At 39.7% G+C, this 21,905-nt stretch overlaps 1 protein-coding gene across 1 annotated transcript in view; it reads left to right on the plus strand.

Annotated features, from left to right (window-relative positions):
- The window catches only part of TRIM66 (tripartite motif containing 66), a 204,052-nt gene that overhangs the window by 145,138 nt on the left and 37,009 nt on the right, over window positions 1–21,905 (plus strand). Inside the window, exons 11-12 of the mRNA XM_053689342.1 lie at window positions 6,871–6,934; window positions 20,163–20,337. Of these exons, the coding sequence (XP_053545317.1) occupies window positions 6,871–6,934; window positions 20,163–20,337 (239 nt within the window). The remainder of the gene's footprint in view (window positions 1–6,870; window positions 6,935–20,162; window positions 20,338–21,905) is intronic.

Raw genomic sequence — 21,905 nt, forward strand, 5'->3', positions numbered from 1 at the left:
TGACTCAGATGTATAACTAGTGCTAACTTCTACTGTGTATAACCCCTGCAGCAGTGCTAGTCGTATGACTCAGATGTGTAACAAGCGCTAACTTCTACTGTGTGTATAACCTCTGCAGCAGTGCTAGTCATGTGATTCAGATGTGTAACTAGCGCTAACTTCTACTGTGTATATAACCCCTGTAGCAGTGCTAGTCGTGTGACTCAGATGAGTAACTAGTGCTAACTTCTACTGCATGTATAACCCCTGCAGCAGTGCTAGTCATATGACTCAGATGTATAACTAGTGCTAACTTCTACTGTGTATAACCCCTGCAGCAGTGCTAGTCGTATGACTCAGATGTGTAACAAGCGCTAACTTCTACTGTGTGTATAACCTCTGCAGCAGTGCTAGTCATGTGATTCAGATGTGTAACTAGCGCTAACTTCTACTGTGTATAACCCCTGCAGCAGTGCTAGTCGTATGACTCAGATGTGTAACAAGCGCTAACTTCTACTGTGTGTATAACCCTGCAGCAGTGCTAGTCTTGTGACTCAGATGTGTAACAAGCGCTAATTTCTACTGTGTTTATAACCCCTGCAGAAGTGCTAGTCGTATGACTCAGATGTGTAACTAGCGCTAACTTCTACTGTGTGTATAACCCCTGCAGCAGTGGTAGTCGTATGACTCAGATGTGCAACTAGCACTAACTTCTACTGTGTGTATAACCATTGCAGCAGTGCTAGTCGTATGACTCAGATGTGTAAATAGCGCTAACTTCTACTGCGTGTACAACCCCTGCAGCAGTGCTAGTCGTGTGACTCAGATGTGTAACTAGCGCTAACTTCTGTGTGTATAACCCCTGCAGCAGTGCTAGTCGTATGACTCAGATGCGTAACTAGCGCTAACTTCTGTGTGTATAACCCGTGCAGTAGTGCTAGCCACGTGACTCAGATGTGTAACTAGCGCTAACTTCTACTGTGTGTATAACCCCTGCAGCAGTGCTAGTCGTATGACTCAGATGTGTAACTAGCGCTAACTTCTAATGTGTGTATAACCCCTGCAGCAGTGCTAGTCGTGTGGCTCAGATGTGTAACTAGCGCTAACTTCTACCGTGTATATAACCCTGCAGCAGTGCTATTCGTATGACTCAGATGTGTAACTAGCGCTAACTTCGGTGTGTATAACCCCTGCAGCAGTGCAAGTCGTATGACTCAGATGTGTAACTAGCGCTAACTTCTATGTGTATAACCCCTGCAGCAGTGCTAGTCGTATGACTCAGATGCGTAACTAGCGCTAACGTCTGTGTGTATAACCCCTGCAGTAGTGCTAGCCACGTTACTCAGATGTGTAACTAGCGCTAACTTCTACTGTGTGTATAACCCCTGCAGCAGTGCTAGTCGTATGACTCGGATTGCGTAAATAGCGCTAACTTCTACTGTGTGTATAACCCCTGCAGCAGTGCTAGTCGTATGACTCAGATGTGTAGCTAGCGATAACTTCTAATGTGTGTATAACCCCTGCAGCAGTGCTAGTCGTGTGACTCAGATGTGTAACTAGCGCTAACTTCTACTGTGTATATAACCCTTGCAGCAGTGCTAGTCGTATGACTCAGATGTGTAACTAGCGCTAACTTCTGTGTGTATAACCCCTGCAGCAGTGCTAGTCGTATGACTCAGATGTGTAACTAGCGCTAACTTCTGTATGTATAACCCCTGTAGCAGTGCTAGTCGTATGACTCAGATGTGTAACTAGCGCTAACCTCTGTGTGTATAACCCCTGCAGCAGTGCTAGTCGTATGAATCAGATGTGTAACTAGCGCTAACTTCTACTGTGTGTATAACCCCTGCAGCAGTGCTAGTCGTGTGACTCAGATGTGTAGCTAGCGCTAACTTCTACTGTGTGTATAACCCTGCAGCAGTGCTAGTCGTATGACTCAGATGTGTAACTAGCGCTAACTTCTACTGTGTATATAACCCTGCAGCAGTGCTAGTCGTATGACTCAGATGTGTAACTAGCGCTAACTTCTACTGTGTGTATAACCCCTGCAGCAATGCTAGTCGTGTGACTCAGATGTGTAGCTAGCGCTAACTTCTACTGTGTGTATAATGCAGCAGTGCTAGTCGTATGACTCAGATGTGTAACTAGCGCTAACTTCTACTGTGTATATAACCCTGCAGCAGTGCTAGTCGTATGACTCAGATGTGTAACTAGCGCTAACTTCTACTGTGTAGAACCCCCTGCAGCAGTGCTAGTCGTGTGACTCAGATGTGTAACTAGCGCTAACTTCTACTGTGTATATAACCCCTGTAGCAGTGCTAGTCGTGTGACTCAGATGAGTAACTAGTGCTAACTTCTACTGCATGTATAACCCCTGCAGCAGTGCTAGTCATATGACTCAGATGTATAACTAGTGCTAACTTCTACTGTGTGTATAACCTCTGCAGCAGTGCTAGTCATGTGACTCAGATGTGTAACTAGCGCTAACTTCTACTGTGTATAACCCCTGCAGCAGTGCTAGTCGTATGACTCAGATGTGTAACAAGCGCTAACTTCTACTGTGTGTATAACCCTGCAGCAGTGCTAGTCGTGTGACTCAGATGTGTAACAAGCGCTAATTTCTACTGTGTTTATAACCCCTGCAGAAGTGCTAGTCGTATGACTCAGATGTGTAACTAGCGCTAACTTCTACTGTGTGTATAACCCCTGCAGCAGTGGTAGTCGTATGACTCAGATGTGCAACTAGCGCTAACTTCTACTGCGTGTATAACCATTGCAGCAGTGCTAGTCGTATGACTCAGATGTGTAAATAGTGCTAACTTCTGTGTGTATAACCCCTGCAGCAGTGCTAGTCGTATGACTCAGATGCATAACTAGCGCTAACTTCTGTGTGTATAACCCGTGCAGTAGTGCTAGCCACGTGACTCAGATGTGTAACTAGCGCTAACTTCTACTGTGTGTATAACCCCTGCAGCAGTGCTAGTCGTATGACTCGGATGCGTAAATAGCGCTAACTTCTGTGTGTATAACCCCTGCAGCAGTGCTAGTCGTATGACTCAGATGTGTAACTAGCGCTAACTTCTACTGTGTGTATAACCCCTGCAGCAGTGCTAGTCGTATGACTCAGATGTGTAACTAGCGCTAACTTCTAATGTGTGTATAACCCCTGCAGCAGTGCTAGTCGTGTGGCTCAGATGTGTAACTAGCGCTAACTTCTACCGTGTATATAACCCTGCAGCAGTGCTATTCGTATGACTCAGATGTGTAACTAGCGCTAACTTCAGTGTGTATAACCCCTGCAGCAGTGCAAGTCGTATGACTCTGGTGTGTAACTAGTGCTAAGTTCTAATGTGTGTATAACCCCTGCAGCGGTGCTAGTCGTATGACTCAGATGTGTAACTAGCGCTAACTTATACTATGTGTATAACCCCTGCAGCAGTGCTAGTCGTGTGACTCAGATGTGTAACTAGCTCTAACTTCTACTGTGTGTATAACCTCTGCAGCAGTGCTAGTCATGTGACTCAGATGTGTAACTAGCGCTAACTTCTACTGTGTATAACCCCTGCAGCAGTGCTAGTCGTATGACTCAGATGTGTAACTAGCGCTAACTTCTACTGTGTGTATAACCCCTGCAGCAGTGCTAGTCGTATGACTCAGATGTGTAAATAGCGCTAACTTCTACTGTGTGTATAACCCCTGCAGCAGTGCTAGTCGTATGACTCAGATGTGTAACTAGCGCTAACTTCTCCTGTGTGTATAACCCCTGCAGCAGTGCTAGTCGTGTGACTCAGATGTGTAACTAGCTCTAACTTCTACTGTGTGTATAACCCCTGCAGCAGTGCTAGTTGTATGACTCAGATGTGTAACCCTGCAGCAGTGCTAGTCATGTGACTCAGATTTGTAACTAGCGCTAACTTCTAATGTGTGCATAACTCCTGCAGCAGTGCTAGTCGTACAACTCAGATGTTTAACTAGCACTAACTTCTACTGTGTGTATAACCCCTGCAGTAGTGCTAGTCATGTGACTCAGATGTGTACTGGCGCTAACTTCTACTGTGTGTATAACCCCTGCAGCAGTGCTAATCGTATGACTCAAATGTGTAACTAGTGCTAACTTCTACTGTCTGTATAACCATGCAGCAGTGCTAGTCGTATGACTCAGATGTCTAACTAGCACTAACTTCTGTGTGTGTATAACCCTGCAGCAGTGCTAGTCGTATGACTCAGATGTGTAACTAGCGCTAACTTCTACTGTGTGTATAACCCTGCAGCAGTGCTAGTCGTGTGACTCAGATGTGTAACTAGCGCTAACTTCTACTGTGTGTATAACCCCTGCAGCAGTGCTAGTCGTATGATTCAGATGTGTAACTAGCGCTAACTTCTACTGTGTGTATAACCCCCGCAGCAGTGCTAGTCGTGTGACTCAGATGTGTAACTAGCGCTAACTTCTACTGTGTGTATAACCCCTGCAGCAGTGCTAGTCGTATGACTCAGATGTGTAACTAGCTCTAACTTCTACTGTGTGTATAACCCCTACAGCAGTGCTAGTCATATGACTCAGATGTGTAACTGGCGCTAACTTTTACTTTGTGTATAACCCCTGCAGCAGTGCTAGTCATGTGACTCAGATGTGTAATTAGCGCGAACTTCTACTGTGTGTATAACCCCTGCAGCAGTGCTAGTTGTATGACTCAGATGTGTAACTAGCGCTAACTTCTGTGTGTATAACCCCTGCAGCAGTGCTAGTCATATGACTCAGATGTGTAACTAGCGCTAACTTCTAATGTGTGTATAACCCCTGCAGCAGTGCTAGTCGTATGACTCAGATGTGTAACTAGTGCTAACTTTTACTGTGTGTGTAACCCTTGCAGCAGTGTTAGTCGTGTGACTCAGATGTGTAACTAGCGCTAAGTTCTGTGTGTATAACCCCTGCAGCAGTGCTAGTCGTATGACTCAGATGTGTAACTAGCGCTAACTTCTGTGTGTATAACCCCTGCAGTAGTGCTAGTCGTATGACTCAAATGTGTAACTAGCGCTAACTTATACTGTGTGTATAACCCTGCAGTAGTGCTAGTCATATGACTCAGATGCTTAACTAGCGCTAACTTATACTGTGTATATCCCTACAGTAGTGCTATTCGTGTGACTCAGATGTGTAACTAGCGCTAACATCTACTGTGTGTATGACCCTGCAGCAGTGCTAGTCGTATGACTCAGATGTGTAACTAGCGCTAGCTTCTCTGTGTATAACCCCTGCAGCAGTGCTAGTCGTATGACTCAGATGTGTAACTAGCCCTAACTTCTAATGTGTGTATAACCCCTGCAGCAGTGCTAGTCGTATGACTCAGATGTGTAACTAGCGCTAACTTCTACTGTGTGTATAACCCCCGTAGCAGTGCTAGTCGTGTGACTCAGATGTGTAACTAGCTCTAACTTCTACTGTGTGTATAACCCCTGCAGCAGTGCTAGTCATATGACTCAGATGTGTAACTGGCGCTAACTTCTACTGTGTGTATAACCCCTGCAGCAGTGCTAGTTGTATGACTCAGATGTGTAACTAGCGCTAACTTCTGTGTGTATAACCCCTGCAGCAGTGCTAGTCATATGACTCAGATGTGTAACTAGCGCTAACTTCTAATGTGTGTATAACCCCTGCAGCAGTGCTAGTCGTATGACTCAGATGTGTAACTAGTGCTAACTTTTACTGTGTGTATAACCCTTGCAGCAGTGTTAGTCGTGTGACTCAGATGTGTAACTAGCGCTAAGTTCTGTGTGTATAACCCCTGCAGCAGTGCTAGTCGTATGACTCAGATGTGTAACTAGCGCTAACTTCTGTGTGTATAACCCCTGCAGTAGTGCTAGTCGTATGACTCAAACGTGTAACTAGCGCTAACTTATACTGTGTGTATAACCCTGCAGTAGTGCTAGTCATATGACTCAGATGCTTAACTAGCGCTAACTTATACTGTGTATAACCCTGCAGTAGTGCTAGTCGTGTGACTCAGATGTGTAACTAGCGCTAACGTCTGTGTGTATAACCCTGCAGTAGTGCTAGTCGTGTAACTCAGATGTGTAACTAGCGCTAACATCTACTGTGTGTATAACCCTGCAGTAGTGCTAGTCGTGTGACTCAGATGTGTAACTACGCTAACTTCTAATGTGTGTATAACCCCTACTGGGAACAAGTTCCCTTAAGCCACAATGTAATGGCACTCCCACCAACTTTAAAGCCCCCTAACTGCCTATAATGCACTCTATTTTGGGGGCATTTGGGGCACTTTTAAAAAATTTACTGGAGATTGGATCTCTGGTTAATTTTCGGAGCGCTAATTGCTCCGACTTGTAATGGCTGTTTAATTATCACAATAATTTAGTGCTCTACTTGTAATCTAGCCCATAATCTGGCTTTAGTAATGCCAGATATGGGGATTTCTACTTGTTAGGCTACTAATAATAAAGGATATCATACGTATAATGAGCAAAGTTTTCTCCCATCAATAATTAGTAACAATGTATAAAACCTTGGTATATTCATAATCAATAATGCCAGGAGAGGAAAAAATTAAAATCATTATGTGTAACCCCATTGCATGAGAAATACACTTTACTTAAAATTTTATGTTAATTGCTAATTAATGGAAAAAAAACACAGTTAGCAATTAAAGTCCCATATTATTTCTATATCCTCATATGACTTTTATAATTACCCCCAGAGTTCTTTATGATTGCTGTATATGAGCTATACCTACACTTTTCTAACATTATGTACACATTTGTCTACTTAAACATAACAGTTATTACCATTTAGCAACAAGGTTCCTTGAGAGATAGTTTAAATAAAAAGAATATAACAATTTAATTGGATGTTCTATATTGTTTGTTTTTTTTTAGATTCTAATAACTGTTTTCAACAAAGAGTCACAGAGGACAATAAAAATAATGAGAACTCCAACAGGTAATGATACATCTGATTATATTCTCTATAATTGGTTAAAATGCAATAGAAGCAAACAGCAAATTAAATATCAAATGTTTTGTTTGTTTAAACATCCTGCTGCGACTTCATGCAATTCTGTATTAGCAAAATGAGGAAGCATTTCTAAATAATTTTAAGTACCAAATAGATTGTCAAGCGTGGTTAACCCCTTAATGTTTAACATCAGAACAAAATACTTGCTGCAAAAATGAAATCACAAGATCACTTGATCGGATCATGGGGGCGTGCCTATGTTGCTAGTAACACCCCCAGTCCGATCTTGAGTTTTATCAAAAGGAGGCGTGCAGGACCCCTTAAAAGGTAGGACGTTCCCTTCTGTCCTTCGGGGTTACAGCCCAGCGCTGTTAGGAAGGCATGGAATGTCCTAACGATGTGAAGGGGTTAAAAATGCAATATTGTTGTTATGTGTAAAAAAAACTACAGTTATAGTTTTGTCGGATAATGGTTCATTTATCAAGTAAAATGTATTAGATCTAAAGTTCCTACCTAGCTGGTATTTCACCTGTAAGACCAGCATTTGTTTAGGTTCAGGTCAATACAAATAATTAAGTTAAAGGGACATGAAACTCAAATTGTTTCTTTCATGATTAAGATAAAAGAAAATACCATTTTAAACAACATTCCAATTTACTTAATGTATCTAATTTTCTTAATTCTTTTGGTATCCTTTGTTGAAAAGCATACCTAGGAAGGCTCAGGAGCTGGGAGCTATCTGTTGATTGGTGGCTGCTCATATGTCTCTTGTCATTGGCTCACCAGATGCGCTCAGCTAGCTCCCAGTAGTGTGTTGCTGCTTCTTCAATAAAGGATATGAAGCAAAATTGATAATAAAAGTAGACTGGAAAGGCTGAATAATGAATGGAAAAAACTTAAGCTCTCCTGTCCCTTTAAACCTCTAAGGTGGCTGAAATTTATTTTTAAACAAAACATTAGTCCTAGCTCTTTGGTTTATTACTTATACTGTATATTTATGCATCAGATTTAGACTAATTAGCATGATGTTTTTTTTTTTCTAAAATTCAAAAATCCCCAAATCCCAGATCCTGTAAATTCAATCTGATATTTCAGTGTAGTATTAATATAATAATGTGATTTGCTTTATGGCCATAATTAAAGTTGAAATTCACATTCTAAAACACAAAAACACCTGTGAAAAAGAAACACTGTGTCCAAATGCTGTGTCTTCTATGTAGACACCTCAAAGTAAAGAAGAAAGAAAGTGCAACACTGTATCAATGGAATATAGGAGATAGCTGGTCATAGGATTACTCACACTATGCAGAGAAATGTGTAATACAAACACTCTGGTCAGAGCTGAAACTCTTCTCTAATGTAGGATTTATTCCATCAAGAGATTTAACATAAAAACTAATCATATTAAAAATAAATAAAAAATATATTATTATAATAATTATATATATATAAAATAATAATAATAAATTATATATATATATATAGGGTTATATAGTCTGCATACAAACTCCTAATTACTCTTCCCAGTGGTGTGCAGATGATCTGTAGCAACTGTTTTCTCATGGATCCTTGACACAGAGATAGAGGAGAGGGGAAATATTTATTCGGCCCCATCTTTAACCAGGGGGTACTAAATAGTTCAGTAGGTTCTTTCCTTTCCAGCTACTTTATGCCTGAATCCAGGGATCATTCAACCGCCCAGTGTAATCCCTATTGTGCTGTATGCCCTGTAGGAAGAAGCTGGCAGTTCTCTTTGCTTCACCCTGGACCACCTTTGGGTAGTATACGACTAAAAAATATCTTGCATGATGGGAAGGCAAAATGCAAAAATTGCACATTAAATTACGAGACTCTTGGCCTCCTATTGTTCTAGTGGGGTAAGCTGGAGGTCACCTGTATGGACCATCATACCATTGCTAAGAGTATGGGAATCAATACAAATGTGATTTTTCTGGTAGCTGACTGGAGAATAGCCTTCCATGTTAGTGTGTTCAGGTCATCTTTTTTATGGAATTCTGATAATGCCTGCCCAAAATCAACTGGAGTATATCTAGCAGCTAGCTGTAGGTGCCCCTGAATTTATATGAGGACATTTTGTGCCCTCCATGACCAAAACAAGCTAGCACAGTTTCAGATGCTCACAATTAGGCAGAATACCCACTGTAAATTCCTTTAATGGTCACCAAAACTGATCTTCATGACTTTCCAAACTTACTGGCCATCAACCGATCTGACAATCTCTGGATATGAATGAGTGGCAGGATTGGAAAAGAACAATTGCTACAAGAACCAGCCATTGTCCGATTAGCTGCCCAACTAAGATATACTGTAGGTCTTTACTTGTTACAGCAACAAGGTACTATCCCAGATTTGACCATCTATACTCTGCCCTAGTTTAACTACTGGTGGTCTCAATGAACATCATTCTGCTTCATCTGGTCCAATAAACTCCTATACATTGAGAAAGTACCCATCCTCTCCGTTCTCGAAAACAGCCATAATTACAACCACATACAACAATTTTGGCATTGAACTCATAACAAAGTTAAGAAGTTGTTATGCAAGGGAAATGTCATCATGTGAGCTATCTTACCTGCATGCTTCTTTAAGGAGGTAGGTAAGGTGTAACCAGTGAAAAATAATGCTTGGCCTACAAAATGTAACCATACTTTTACAGATCAAAATTACCCAAAGGCCATAGCTTTCTCTAACCCAACCTGGTCTTTGGAGACAACAACTGCTTATTGCAATGGAAATTAGACCTTCTGCTCTCAGTCCTTACAATTTATGATTGACACAGCTGTGTCCAATAAATTACTATTTTGACAAGAGGATATTACTAATGGGTTATACAGTGTAAATGTTTGGAACGGGAACCCTATAGCTCTGGGGGAGGTGTGATAGTCAAGACCACCAAAAGGAAAACACAGGACAAAAATAAAATATTACCTTTTTTCTTTTTTTAACCAGGTACTAGCTAATTTACCAGTCACCCTAAGAATATAGGGTTCATTTAACCTTCCTCAACTCTTTGCAGAGGGGGAAGGGAGGTTACATTTACAGGAACCATAACTGGTGTGGCGAATGTTAATATAAAAGCCTATTGATAGGAGGTGCTGAAGCAACCATTGGTGGAAAAACCAACAGTCAGTAAGAATTGGCAAACAGATTGGATAGCCTCCTAAACATTATGTGACTAGTTCCAGAACACAACAAAAGTTCCAGAACCAGAATTTCCAGGACAATGTTCTTGACTAGCCATAATTTAATATAAAGATGAATGTGCACATGTAGAGCTGTAACACATCTCTCAACCTCTTATGTATTTTATACGGACCAGTGTTTATAAACTACTTTTTAACTGATAATTCACATAATAATAATTTAACAAAAATCTTAATGGAACAGAGTAGTGTAAAATATTCTCCCAATTTAGTATGTTCTGAATAATTTATTTTAAAGGGACACTGTACCCAAAAAAATTATTTCGTGATTCAGATTGAGCATGAAATTTTAAGCAACTTTCTAATTTACTCCTATTATCAAATTTTCTTTATTCTCTTGGTATCTTTATTTGAAATGCAAGAATGTAAGTTTAGATGCCGGGCCATTTTTGTGAACAACCTGGGTTGTCCTTGCTGATTGGTGGATAAATTCATCCACCAATAAAAAAGTTCTGTCCAGAGTACTGAAACAAAAAAAAAGCTAAGATGCCTTCTTTTTCAAATAATGATAGCAAGAGAACGAAGAAAAATTGATAATATGAGTAAATTAGAAAGTTGCTTAAAATTGCATGCTCTTTCTGAATTACAAAAGAAAAAATTTGGGTTCAGTGTCCCTTTAACTGTTGGAGTGAATTCTGTTGTTTACAAACAACTCATTAACGTTTAATTTGTCATTTCAAATAGCTGATTTTCCTCTTGAAAACTCCACCTTTACTGAAAATGTTAATAATGTAATTGCTACAAAAAAATCTATGTAAACAAGAGGCAACAAAATAAATCAACCTCCTAGTTGGTGAGTGAGAGAGAGAGAGACCAGCCTTATAGGGTGATCCTGTCACATGCTTTAAATACAATAAACTCTTCTCTACGTTTTTTTCTGATTAAAATGTCACTTAAAGAAGTATTTATGATTTTGATCCCCAAATATTGAAAACTGAGTAGACTGCAGTATTGAGATAGTAAATATGCCTTGGCTGGATGTTCACCAGACTTCAAAGCAAGCTTTGGGATTAGTTAATAAAATAGTTTTGCAGCATGCCTTGTGTTTGATGCATTCATACATAAAGCCTGTATAGTGTTTCATTTATATAGGATCAGTGAATCAGAGCAGATAGTCTTTAAACAAATGAAATAAACTATTTGCTTTACAGGTTCTATTGAACTAAACTAAGCACACAGCATAAAATAATTAGGATTAGGTTGATAAACAACTTTAGTATGCATACATTAAAGTAAAGCAACACAATGCTGACGATCATTGATAACATTAAAAAAGTCACATTCATTTTTATTGCCTGTATAAAACGTGTCACATTTATTTTTATTGCCTGTATAAAATGTGTCACATTTATTTCTATTGCCTGTATAAAACATGTCGCATTTAATAACGTAGATTCTAACTTCTTTAAAGGGACATTAAAGTATTTTTTATGTATCAGAAATAACGAAATTTCAAAATATCTGCATAAAATGTAAATGTTTTAAAAGCATTTACAACTGTGATTTTATTGGCTAAATTTAGATTATTTTGCAGTCCACTGACACACCCTTAATAAGGTGTTATGAATGTTATTTTCTTATTTCCTTTGATGTGGCCAATTAGAGACAGAGATAAATGAGCAGCTGCACAAATCAACCAATCATTCTGCAGCAAAGGGGTATTTAATTCCATGGACTACTCTTTCTGGGGGCAACGGAAAAAAACAAAATTTATGCTTACCTGATAAATTTATTTCTCTTGTGGTGTATCCAGTCCACGGGTTCATCCATTACTTGTGGGATATTCTCCTTCCCAACAGAAAGCTGCAAGAGGACACCCACAGCAGAGCTGTCTATATAACTCCTCCCCTAACTGCCACACCCAGTCATTCGACCGAAGACAAGCAAGAAAAAAGGAGAAACTATAGGGTGCAGTGGTGACTGTAGTTTAAAATAAAAAACACCTGATACACCACAAGAGAAATAAATTTATCAGGGAAGCATAAATTTTGTTTTCTCTTGTAAAGGTGTATCCAGTCCACGGGTTCATCCATTACTTGTGGGATACCAATACCAAAGCTTTAGGACACGGATGAAGGGAGGGACAAGGCAGGCCCTTAAACGGAAGGCACCACTGCCTGTAAGACCTTTCTCCCAAAAAGTATCGAATTTGTAGAATTTAGAAAAAGTATGAAGCGAAGACCAAGTCGCCGCCTTATAAATCTGTTCAACAGAGGCCTCATTTTTAAAAGCCCATGTGGAAGCTACCGCTCTAGTGGAATGAGCTGTAACTCTTTCAGGAGGCTGCTGGCCAGCAGTCTCATAAGCTAAGCGTATTATACTTCTTAGCCAAAAAGATAGAGAAGTTGCCGAAGCCTTTTGGCCTCTCCTCTGTCCAGAGTAGACAACAAACAAAGCAGATGTTTGACGAAAATCCTTCGTAGCTTTTAAATAAAACTTTAAAGCACAAACCACATCCAGATTGTGTAAAATACGTTCCTTCTTTGAGGAAGGATTAGGACATAATGAAGGAACAACAATCTCCTGATTGATGTTCTTATTAGATACTACCCTAGGAAGAAACCCAGGTTTAGTACGCAAAACTACCTTATCTGCATGGAAAATCAGATAAGGGGAATCACACTGTAAAGCAGATAACTCCGAAACTCTTCGAGCCGAGGAGATAGCCGCTAAAAACAGAACTTTTCAAGATAAAATTTTAATATCTATGGAATGCAGAGGTTCAAACGGAACCCCTTGAAGAACCTTAAGAACTAAATTTAAACTCCATGGCGGAGCAACAGGTTTAAACACAGGCTTAATTCTAACTAAAGCCTGACAAAACGCCTGAACGTCTGGAACCTCAGCCAGACGTTTGTGCAAAAGAATAGACAGAGCAGAAATCTGTCCCTTTAAGGAACTACCAGACAATCCTTTCTCCAATCCCTCCTGGAGAAAAGATAATATTCTAGGAATCCTGACTTTACTCCATGAGTAACCCTTGGATTCACACCAATGAAGATATTTACACCATATCTTATGGTAGATTTTCCTGGTGACAGGCTTTCGAGCCTGAATTAAGGTATCAATGACCGACTCGGAAAAACCACGCTTTGATAGACTCAAGCGTTCAATCTCCAAGCAGTCAGACGCAGAGAAATTAGATTTGGATGTTTGAAAGGACCTTGAAGTAGAAGGTCCTGCCTCAGCGGCAGAGTCCATGGTGGAAAGGATGACATGTCCACCAGATCTGCATACCAAGTCCTGCGTGGCCACGCAGGAGCTATCAAAATCACTGAAGCTCTCTCCTGCTTGATCTTGGCAATCAGACGAGGGAGCAGAGGAAACGGTGGAAACACATAAGCCAGGCGGAAGGACCAGGGCGCTGCTAGAGCATCTATCAGCGTTGCCTTGGAATCCCTGGATCTGGACCCGTAACAAGGAAGCTTGGTGTTCTGATGAGACGCCATGAGATCCAGTTCTGGTTTGCCCCATAGATGAATCAACTGGGCAAATACCTCCGGATGGAGTTCCCACTCCCCCGGATGAAAAGTCTGCCGACTTAAAAAATCCGCCTCCCAGTTCTCTACTCCTGGGATATGGATAGCTGAGAGATGGCAAGAGTGAACCTCTGCCCATAGAATTATCTTTGAAACCTCCAACATCGCCAGGGGGCTCTTTGTACCCCCCTGATGGTTGATATAGGCTACAGTCGTGATGTTGTCTGAATGAAATCTGATGAACCTGACCGAAGCTAGCTGAGGCCAAGCCTGAAGAGCATTGAATATCGCTCTTAGTTCCAGAATGTTTATCGGAAGGAGGGCTTCCTCCTGAGTCCACGAACCCTGAGCCTTCAGGGAGTTCCAGACTGCGCCCCAGCCCAGAAGGCTGGCATCTGTCATCACTATAGTCGTCACTATAGTCCATTCTGGCCTGCGGAAGCTCATTCCCTTGGACAGATGGACCCAAGATAGCCACCAGAGAAGAGAATCTCTGGTCTCTTGATCCAGATTTAGCAGAGGGGACAAATCTGTGTAATCCCCATTCCACTGATTGAGCATGCAAAGTTGCAGTGGTCTGAGATGTAGGCGGGCAAACGGAACTATGTCCATTGCCGCTACCATTAAGCCGATTACTTCCATACACTGAGCCACTGACGTCTGAAAAGTGGAATAAAGAGCACGGCAGGAAGTTAGAAGCTTTGACAACCTGACCTCTGTCAGAAAAATCTTCATTTCTACTGATTCTATCAGAGTTCCTAGGAAGGAAACTCTTGTGAGAGGGGAGAGAGAACTCTTTTCTTCATTCACCTTCCACCCGTGAGACCTCAGAAAGGCCAGAACAATGTCAGTATGGGACTTGGCTATTTGAAAATTTGATGCCTGAATCAGAATGTCGTCTAAGTAAGGGGCCACCGCTATGCCCCGTGGTCTTAGAACCGCTAGGAGGGACCCTAGAACCTTCGTAAAGATTCTTGGTGCCGTGGCTAACCCGAAGGGAAGAGCCACAAACTGGTAATGCCTGTCTAGGAAGGCAAACCTGAGAAACTGATGATGATCTCTGTGTATCTGAATGTGGAGATAAGCATCCTTTAAGTCCACGGTAGTCATATATTGACCCTCCTGGATCAGAGTTAGGATGGTTCGAATAGTCTCCATCTTGAAGGATGGGACCCTGAGAAATTTGTTTAGGATCTTGAGATCCAAGATTGGTCTGAAAGTTCCCTCTTTTTTGGGAACTATAAACAGATTTGAATAGAATCTTTGCCTCTGTTTCTCCCTTGGAACTGGATGGATCACTCCCATGACCAGAAGGTCTTGAACACAACGTAAGAATGCCTCACTCTTTATCTGGTTTGCAGATAATTGAGAAAGATGAAATCTCCCTTTTGGGGATGAGGCTTTGAAATCCAGAAGATATCCCTGGGAAACAATCTCCAGAGCCCAGGGATCCTGGACATCTCTTGCCCAAGCCTGGGCAAAGAGAGAAAGTCTGCCCCCAACTAGATCCGGTCCCGGATCGGGGGCTACTCCTTCATGCTGTCTTAGAGGCAGCAGCAGGTTTTTTGGCCTGCTTTCCCTTGCTCCAAGCCTGGTTAGGTCTCCAGACTGGCTTGGACTGGGCAAAATTTCCTTCTTGTTTTGAAGTAGAGGAAGTTGAAGCTGCACCACTCTTGAAGTTCTGAAAGGAACGAAAATTAGTCTGTTTGGTCCTTAATTTGTTGGACCTATCCTGGGGAAGGGCGTGGCCTTTCCCTCCAGTAATATCAGAAATGATCTCCTTCAGTCCAGGCCCGAATAGGGTCTGCCCTTTGAAGGGGATGTTGAGAAGCTTAGACTTTGAAGTAACGTCAGCTGACCAGGATTTAAGCCATAGCGCCCTACGCGCCTGAATGGCAAAACCTGAATTCTTAGCCGTTAGCTTAGTTAAATGAAAAACGGTGTCAGAAATAAATGAATTGGCTAACTTAAGAGCTTTAAGCCTGTCTAGGATATCATCCAACGGGGTCTCCACCTGAAGAGCCTCTTCAAGAGACTCGAACCAGAAAGCCGCTGCAGCAGTGACTGGGGCAATGCATGCAAGAGGCTGGAGAATAAAACCTTGTTGTATAAAGATTTTCTTAAGGAAACCCTCTAATTTTTTATCCATTGGATCTAGGAAAGCACAACTGTCCTCGACGGGGATATTTGTACGCTTAGCTAGGGTTGATACTGCTCCCTCTACCTTAGGGACCATCTGCCACGAGTCCCGTGTAGCGGCATCTATGGGAAACATCTTTTTAAACGCAGGAGGTGGAGAGAACGGTACACCTGGTCTATCCCATTCCTTCTTAACAATTTCTGAAAACCTCTTAGGTATTGGAAAAACATCAGTGTAAACAGGCACTGCAAATTATTTGTTCATTTTACACAATTTCTCTGGGACTACAATAGTGTCACAATCATCCAGAGTTGCTAAAACCTCCTTGAGCAACAAGCAGAGGTGTTCCAGCTTAAATTGAAATGCTGTCATTTCAGAGTCAAACTGGAGTAATGCCTTCCCTGAATCAGAAATGTCACCCACAGATAGAAGCTCTCCTTCGGCTTCTGTACATTGTGAGGGTATATCAGACATAGCTACTAAAGCGTCAGAAAGCTCTGTATTTGTTCTAGCCCCAGAGCTGTCTCGCTTTCCTTGTAACCCTGTGAGGGTATGATTCATAACTGCCGCCATGTCTTGTAAGGTAAACACATTGGACGCGCCAGATATACTTGGCGTCACTTGCGCGGGAGATATAGGTTCTGACACATTGGGAGAGCTAGGTGGTTTAACCTTACTTTTGTCAGTCTGAGAAACCTCTGGTGATAAATCCTTAAAACCCATGATATGGTCTTTATAACTTATAGAAAGGTCAGTGCATTTGGCACACATTCTAAGAGGGGGTTCCACAATGGCTTCTAAACATAATGAACAAGGAGTTTCCTCTATGTCAGACATGTTTAACAGACTAGTAATGAGACCAGCAAGCTTGGAAAACACTTTAATAAATGTGAAAAAGCAATTAAATAAAAACGGTACTGTGCCTTTAAGAGAAAAAAACTACCTCATAAACTGCAAAACAGTGATAAAAAGTAGTAAACTCTACGAAATGTTTACAGTGTGTATAAGAGACTAAAGCAGCATTGCCCCCACTTGCAAATGGATGATTAACCCCTTAGGCCCCAAAACGGATTAGAAAAACAGAAAAAACGTTAAAAAACAGTCAAACACACTGCCACAGCTCTGCTGTGGCCCTACCTGCCCTTAAACACAATATTTGCAGGAAAAAACACCCTCTATAGTGGTCCTAGGTGCCAGAGGACTCCTTTAGGGAAGCTGTATGTCTCAGTCTGAATATCAACTGCGCATAAAGTGCGTGAAAATAGGCCCCTCCCACCATGCACTGAATGTCAGGGGGCCTTTTTTAGGAGTGATCTAATAAGCCATGTGGAAAACTAGGCCCCAAAATAAAGATTTATCACCCTCAGAGAAAAAACGTTTTTACTATAAAACATGCAAACGTTTTTACACTAAGTAATATGAGTAGTAACATGAATATTACCCTTTTTTGCAAGCATGATCTCAGTTGCTGTTAAATCACTGTATCAGGCTTACCTCAAATATACCAGGCACTGTCAGCATTTTCTAGACCTTATCATCTCTCTAGAAAAAAATATACTGAACATACCTCAAAGCAGGCAATCTGCAGACCGTCCCCCCAACTGAAGTTTTCTTTCCATACTCTTCAGTTATGTGTGAGAACAGCAATGGACCTTAGTTACAAACCGCTAAGATCATCATTCTTCTTCCAATTTCTGCCTGAGAGTAAAAACAGTACAACGCCGGTACCGTTTAAAATTAACAAACTTTTGATTGAAGGTAAAAAACTACACTAATTCACCACATCTCTCTTGATACTTCCTTTCTTGTCGTGAGCTGCAAGAGAATGACTGGGGGTGGCAGTTAGGGGAGGAGCTATATAGACAGCTATGCTGTGGGTGTCCTCTTGCAGCTTCCTGTTGGGAAGGAGAATATCCCACAAGTAATGGATGAACCCGTGGACTGGATACACCTTTACAAGAGAAACTACAGTTTCAGAGTTAAATTAAAGTAAAAGCAGGCAAAACAAAAAAATAAAGTGCATTGCTAAATGTGTGTGCCAACATCCCTCAAGTTAAATCAATAGCACTTTTATTTTTGTGCTCATATAAGAACCTGCAAATATTTATTTATTACTCAAGTGAAAGTCTAGGATGCGCTAACATCTGGATATTAAATAGTGTGGTTGCTCTAAACCTCCCCCAACACAAACAGATAATAGACTCCTATGGGGGCACATTGAAAAATTAGTGGAAGTCTTCAATTATATATAAACATGGTATTTTAAACTGACATTAAAATATAACACTGCATACAATTATACATACATACATACACAAACATACATACAAATACACGCACATGTATGTATACATACACATATATATACACACACACATATATATATATATATATAAACATACATAACAAACATAGAAATACACACAATACAAACACACATGCATGTACATACACACACACATACACAAATATATATATACAAATACACACACATACACAAATGTATTTATATACACAAATATACACACACGTGTATACACACACACAAATATACAAATACCCACATGTATAAACACACAAATATACATACAAATACACACACACAAATATATTTACAAATACACACACATGCACAAATATACATACAAATACACACATACAAATACAAACAGGTATACACACACAAATATATATACAAATACACATACACAAATAAACATACAAATACACACACATATACAAATACATGTATACACGCACACATATACATACAAATACACATACAGACAAATATACAAATACATGTATACACAAATATACAAATATACACACAAATATACATACAAATACACACATACACAAATGTACAAATACATGTATACACACATACATATATATATATATATATATATATATATATATATATATATATATATACACACATGTATTTACACACACACATACACAAATATACACACGCACAAATATACAAATACATGTATACACACACATACACAAATATACATACAAATACACACATAAATATACATACAAATACACACACAAATATACAAATACATGTATGCACACATACACAAATATACCTACAAATACACTCACACACAAATATATAAATACATGTATACACACATACACAAATATGCATACAAATACACACACACATACACAAATATATCTAGAAATACACACACAAATATACATGTATACACATATACACAAATATATATACACAAATACACACACATACACAAATATATGTATACTCACTCATACACAAATAAACCTAGAAATACACACACAAATATACATGTATACACACATACACAAATATATACACACAAATACACACACATACACAAATATATGTATACACACACAAATATACAAATACATGTATACACACACACATACACAAATATACCTACAAATACACACACACACATATACCTACAAATACACTCACACACAAATATACATACAAATACACACACATACACAAATATATGTATACTCACTCATACACAAATATACCTAGAAATACACACACAAATATACATGTATACACACATACACAAATATATAAACACAAATACACACACATACACAAATATACATACAAATACACACACATAAATATACAAATACACACACACACACACACATATACACAAATATACATAAAAATACACACACACACACAAATATACAAATACATGTATACACACACACATACACAAATACATGTATACACACATACACAAATATACATACAAATACACACACATGCACAAATATACATACACACACAAATATACATACAAATACACACACACATACACAAATATACATACAAATACACACACACACAAATACACATACACAAATATACATACAAATACACACACATACACAAATATACATACAAATACACACACATATACACAAATATACATACAAATACACACACAAATATACATACAAATACACACACACATACACAAATATACATACAAATACACACACAAATATACATACAAATACACACACATACACAAATATACATACACACACATATACAAATATACATTCAAATACACACACACATACACACATATACATACAAATACACACACAAATATACATACAAATACACAAACATACACAAATATACATACACATACACACACATACACAAATATACATACAAATACACACACTGTATTCCCTTTGAACCATTGCATAAAAAAAGTCAGTACAGAAATTATACACGTGAAATAACTTGTGTGTACAAGACATCTAGAAAATGCAGCCATTTTATACGTAGTATATTTCTTTCTATATAATTTCAGATTGGAAACAAAAGAGACTAAAATCCCTTATGTACGTTTGGAACGTCTGAAAATCTGTACCCCAGGCACAGGTGAACTCCCAGTATTTAAAGTACAGCCTTCAAAGAAAGATGACGAAGGTTCCTTGCGCTTGCTTATTAAATATGGCACCCAGTCCAAAAGTATGTCTATCAAGGTGGGTTCTTAATGCTCTACTTGTTCATTTATTTCAACTTATCAATTTTGTTTTTTGAGGTTACCAGATGTGTACATGGACTGCTGTGGCAAATGGTTTATTAATCTTGCAATTTGACTTTGTACTCAAATTGAAATTGTTGCATAGAAATGTTCCATGTAATTCCTTGCTTTGCCTGTGGACATTAAAATTCTGTTACTTTAAATAGTAAGCTGCATTCCTAGACCTTTTTGGGGTCTGAGCCGTGGGGCGCTGTTTATAGCTTATTGAGTTTCACTTCACCTCAAAGCTGAAACTGTTTTATTTATCCTTCATTTTTTTTTTTTTTTTGTTATTTTTTTATTTATTTTAACTTAATCTCTATTGAAGACTCAAATGTCATAACAAATACAACACAGAAATGTATACAATTCCAGTGATGATAACTGCTCATACAAAGTGATAGAATATCATTAGCTGCAGTGGAGTCTTAAAGTGATGGTAAATCCAAGGGTTTAACAAACTAAACTAAACATCACTAAAAATAAACTATAGTTTCTCTCATTAATTATGAAAAAAACAGGTGCTAAACTCACCCTTTCTGTGCTGAAGTATATTGCTAAAAGTAGCGCCTCCGGCATCCACGGCACAGCGCTCTTCTTCAATGTGGTGACGTTTCCACCTCAAAACCTATGGGAGTGCATGTCAACTGACATCCTAGCACGTTCAGAGGGGGAAATGTCACCTCATTTGTAATGGAGGCGCTACTTTTAGCAATATACTTCAGCACAGAAAGGGTGAGTTTGCACCCATTTTTTAGTAATTGATGACAGAAAATATAGTTTATATTTAGTGATGGTAAATCCTAGCATTTGTTAAATGCTTGGATTTACCATCACTTTAAGGAATTAATTTACTGGATGCCCACTGGTGTTTTGTGGGTGGGGCTACAACGGGAGGGGCAGGATTGGGCGGTACGTGTGCTGGGTCTGATAAAGCTGAAGGAAGCAGAGAGGTGGTGGGAAACCGAGAGATAATCACAGCTGGGGGCTGAAGCCTGTTGCCTTAGCCCTGCGTAGCAAGCATGATGCAGGGACAGCCCGGCCTCTCTCGGACTTGCTGTCAGTGAACCAGTTCAGCACTGTTCAGGGCCGTCTTTAATATTGACTAGACCCTGGGCAAACATTTTCTTGGGCCCCCCCCCCCATGCAATTTCGCTCTCCAACATCCCAAAAAACAACTAAATCCATTTATTTTATAACTTTTTTTAAAATTATTAGCCCAGCAGTGGATCATCCACTGCTAGTCTAATCATTTTAAAAAAAATGAAAAAAGTTGCAATATGTGAAACTGGGCCTATGCAGTACTAATATGTAAATAAATATATACATTCCTCCACTGTGGATTAATTTAATATGCTTTTGATGTGATTCTGGTGTGTGGTTAGCTGGTTAAAGAGATTTAGGACAGCCAACAGGAGCAAAGCAAGGTAAAGACTGAGGAGAAAGCATGGAGGTGCAGACAAATATAAGTTTACTAACTGGAACAGCAGAACTACTGGGAAGCTGTAAATTCTGAGACAAAGAAAA

Source organism: Bombina bombina, chromosome 7, assembly GCF_027579735.1.
Source record: "Bombina bombina isolate aBomBom1 chromosome 7, aBomBom1.pri, whole genome shotgun sequence".
In the NCBI taxonomy this organism is placed as follows: Eukaryota; Metazoa; Chordata; class Amphibia; order Anura; family Bombinatoridae; genus Bombina; species Bombina bombina.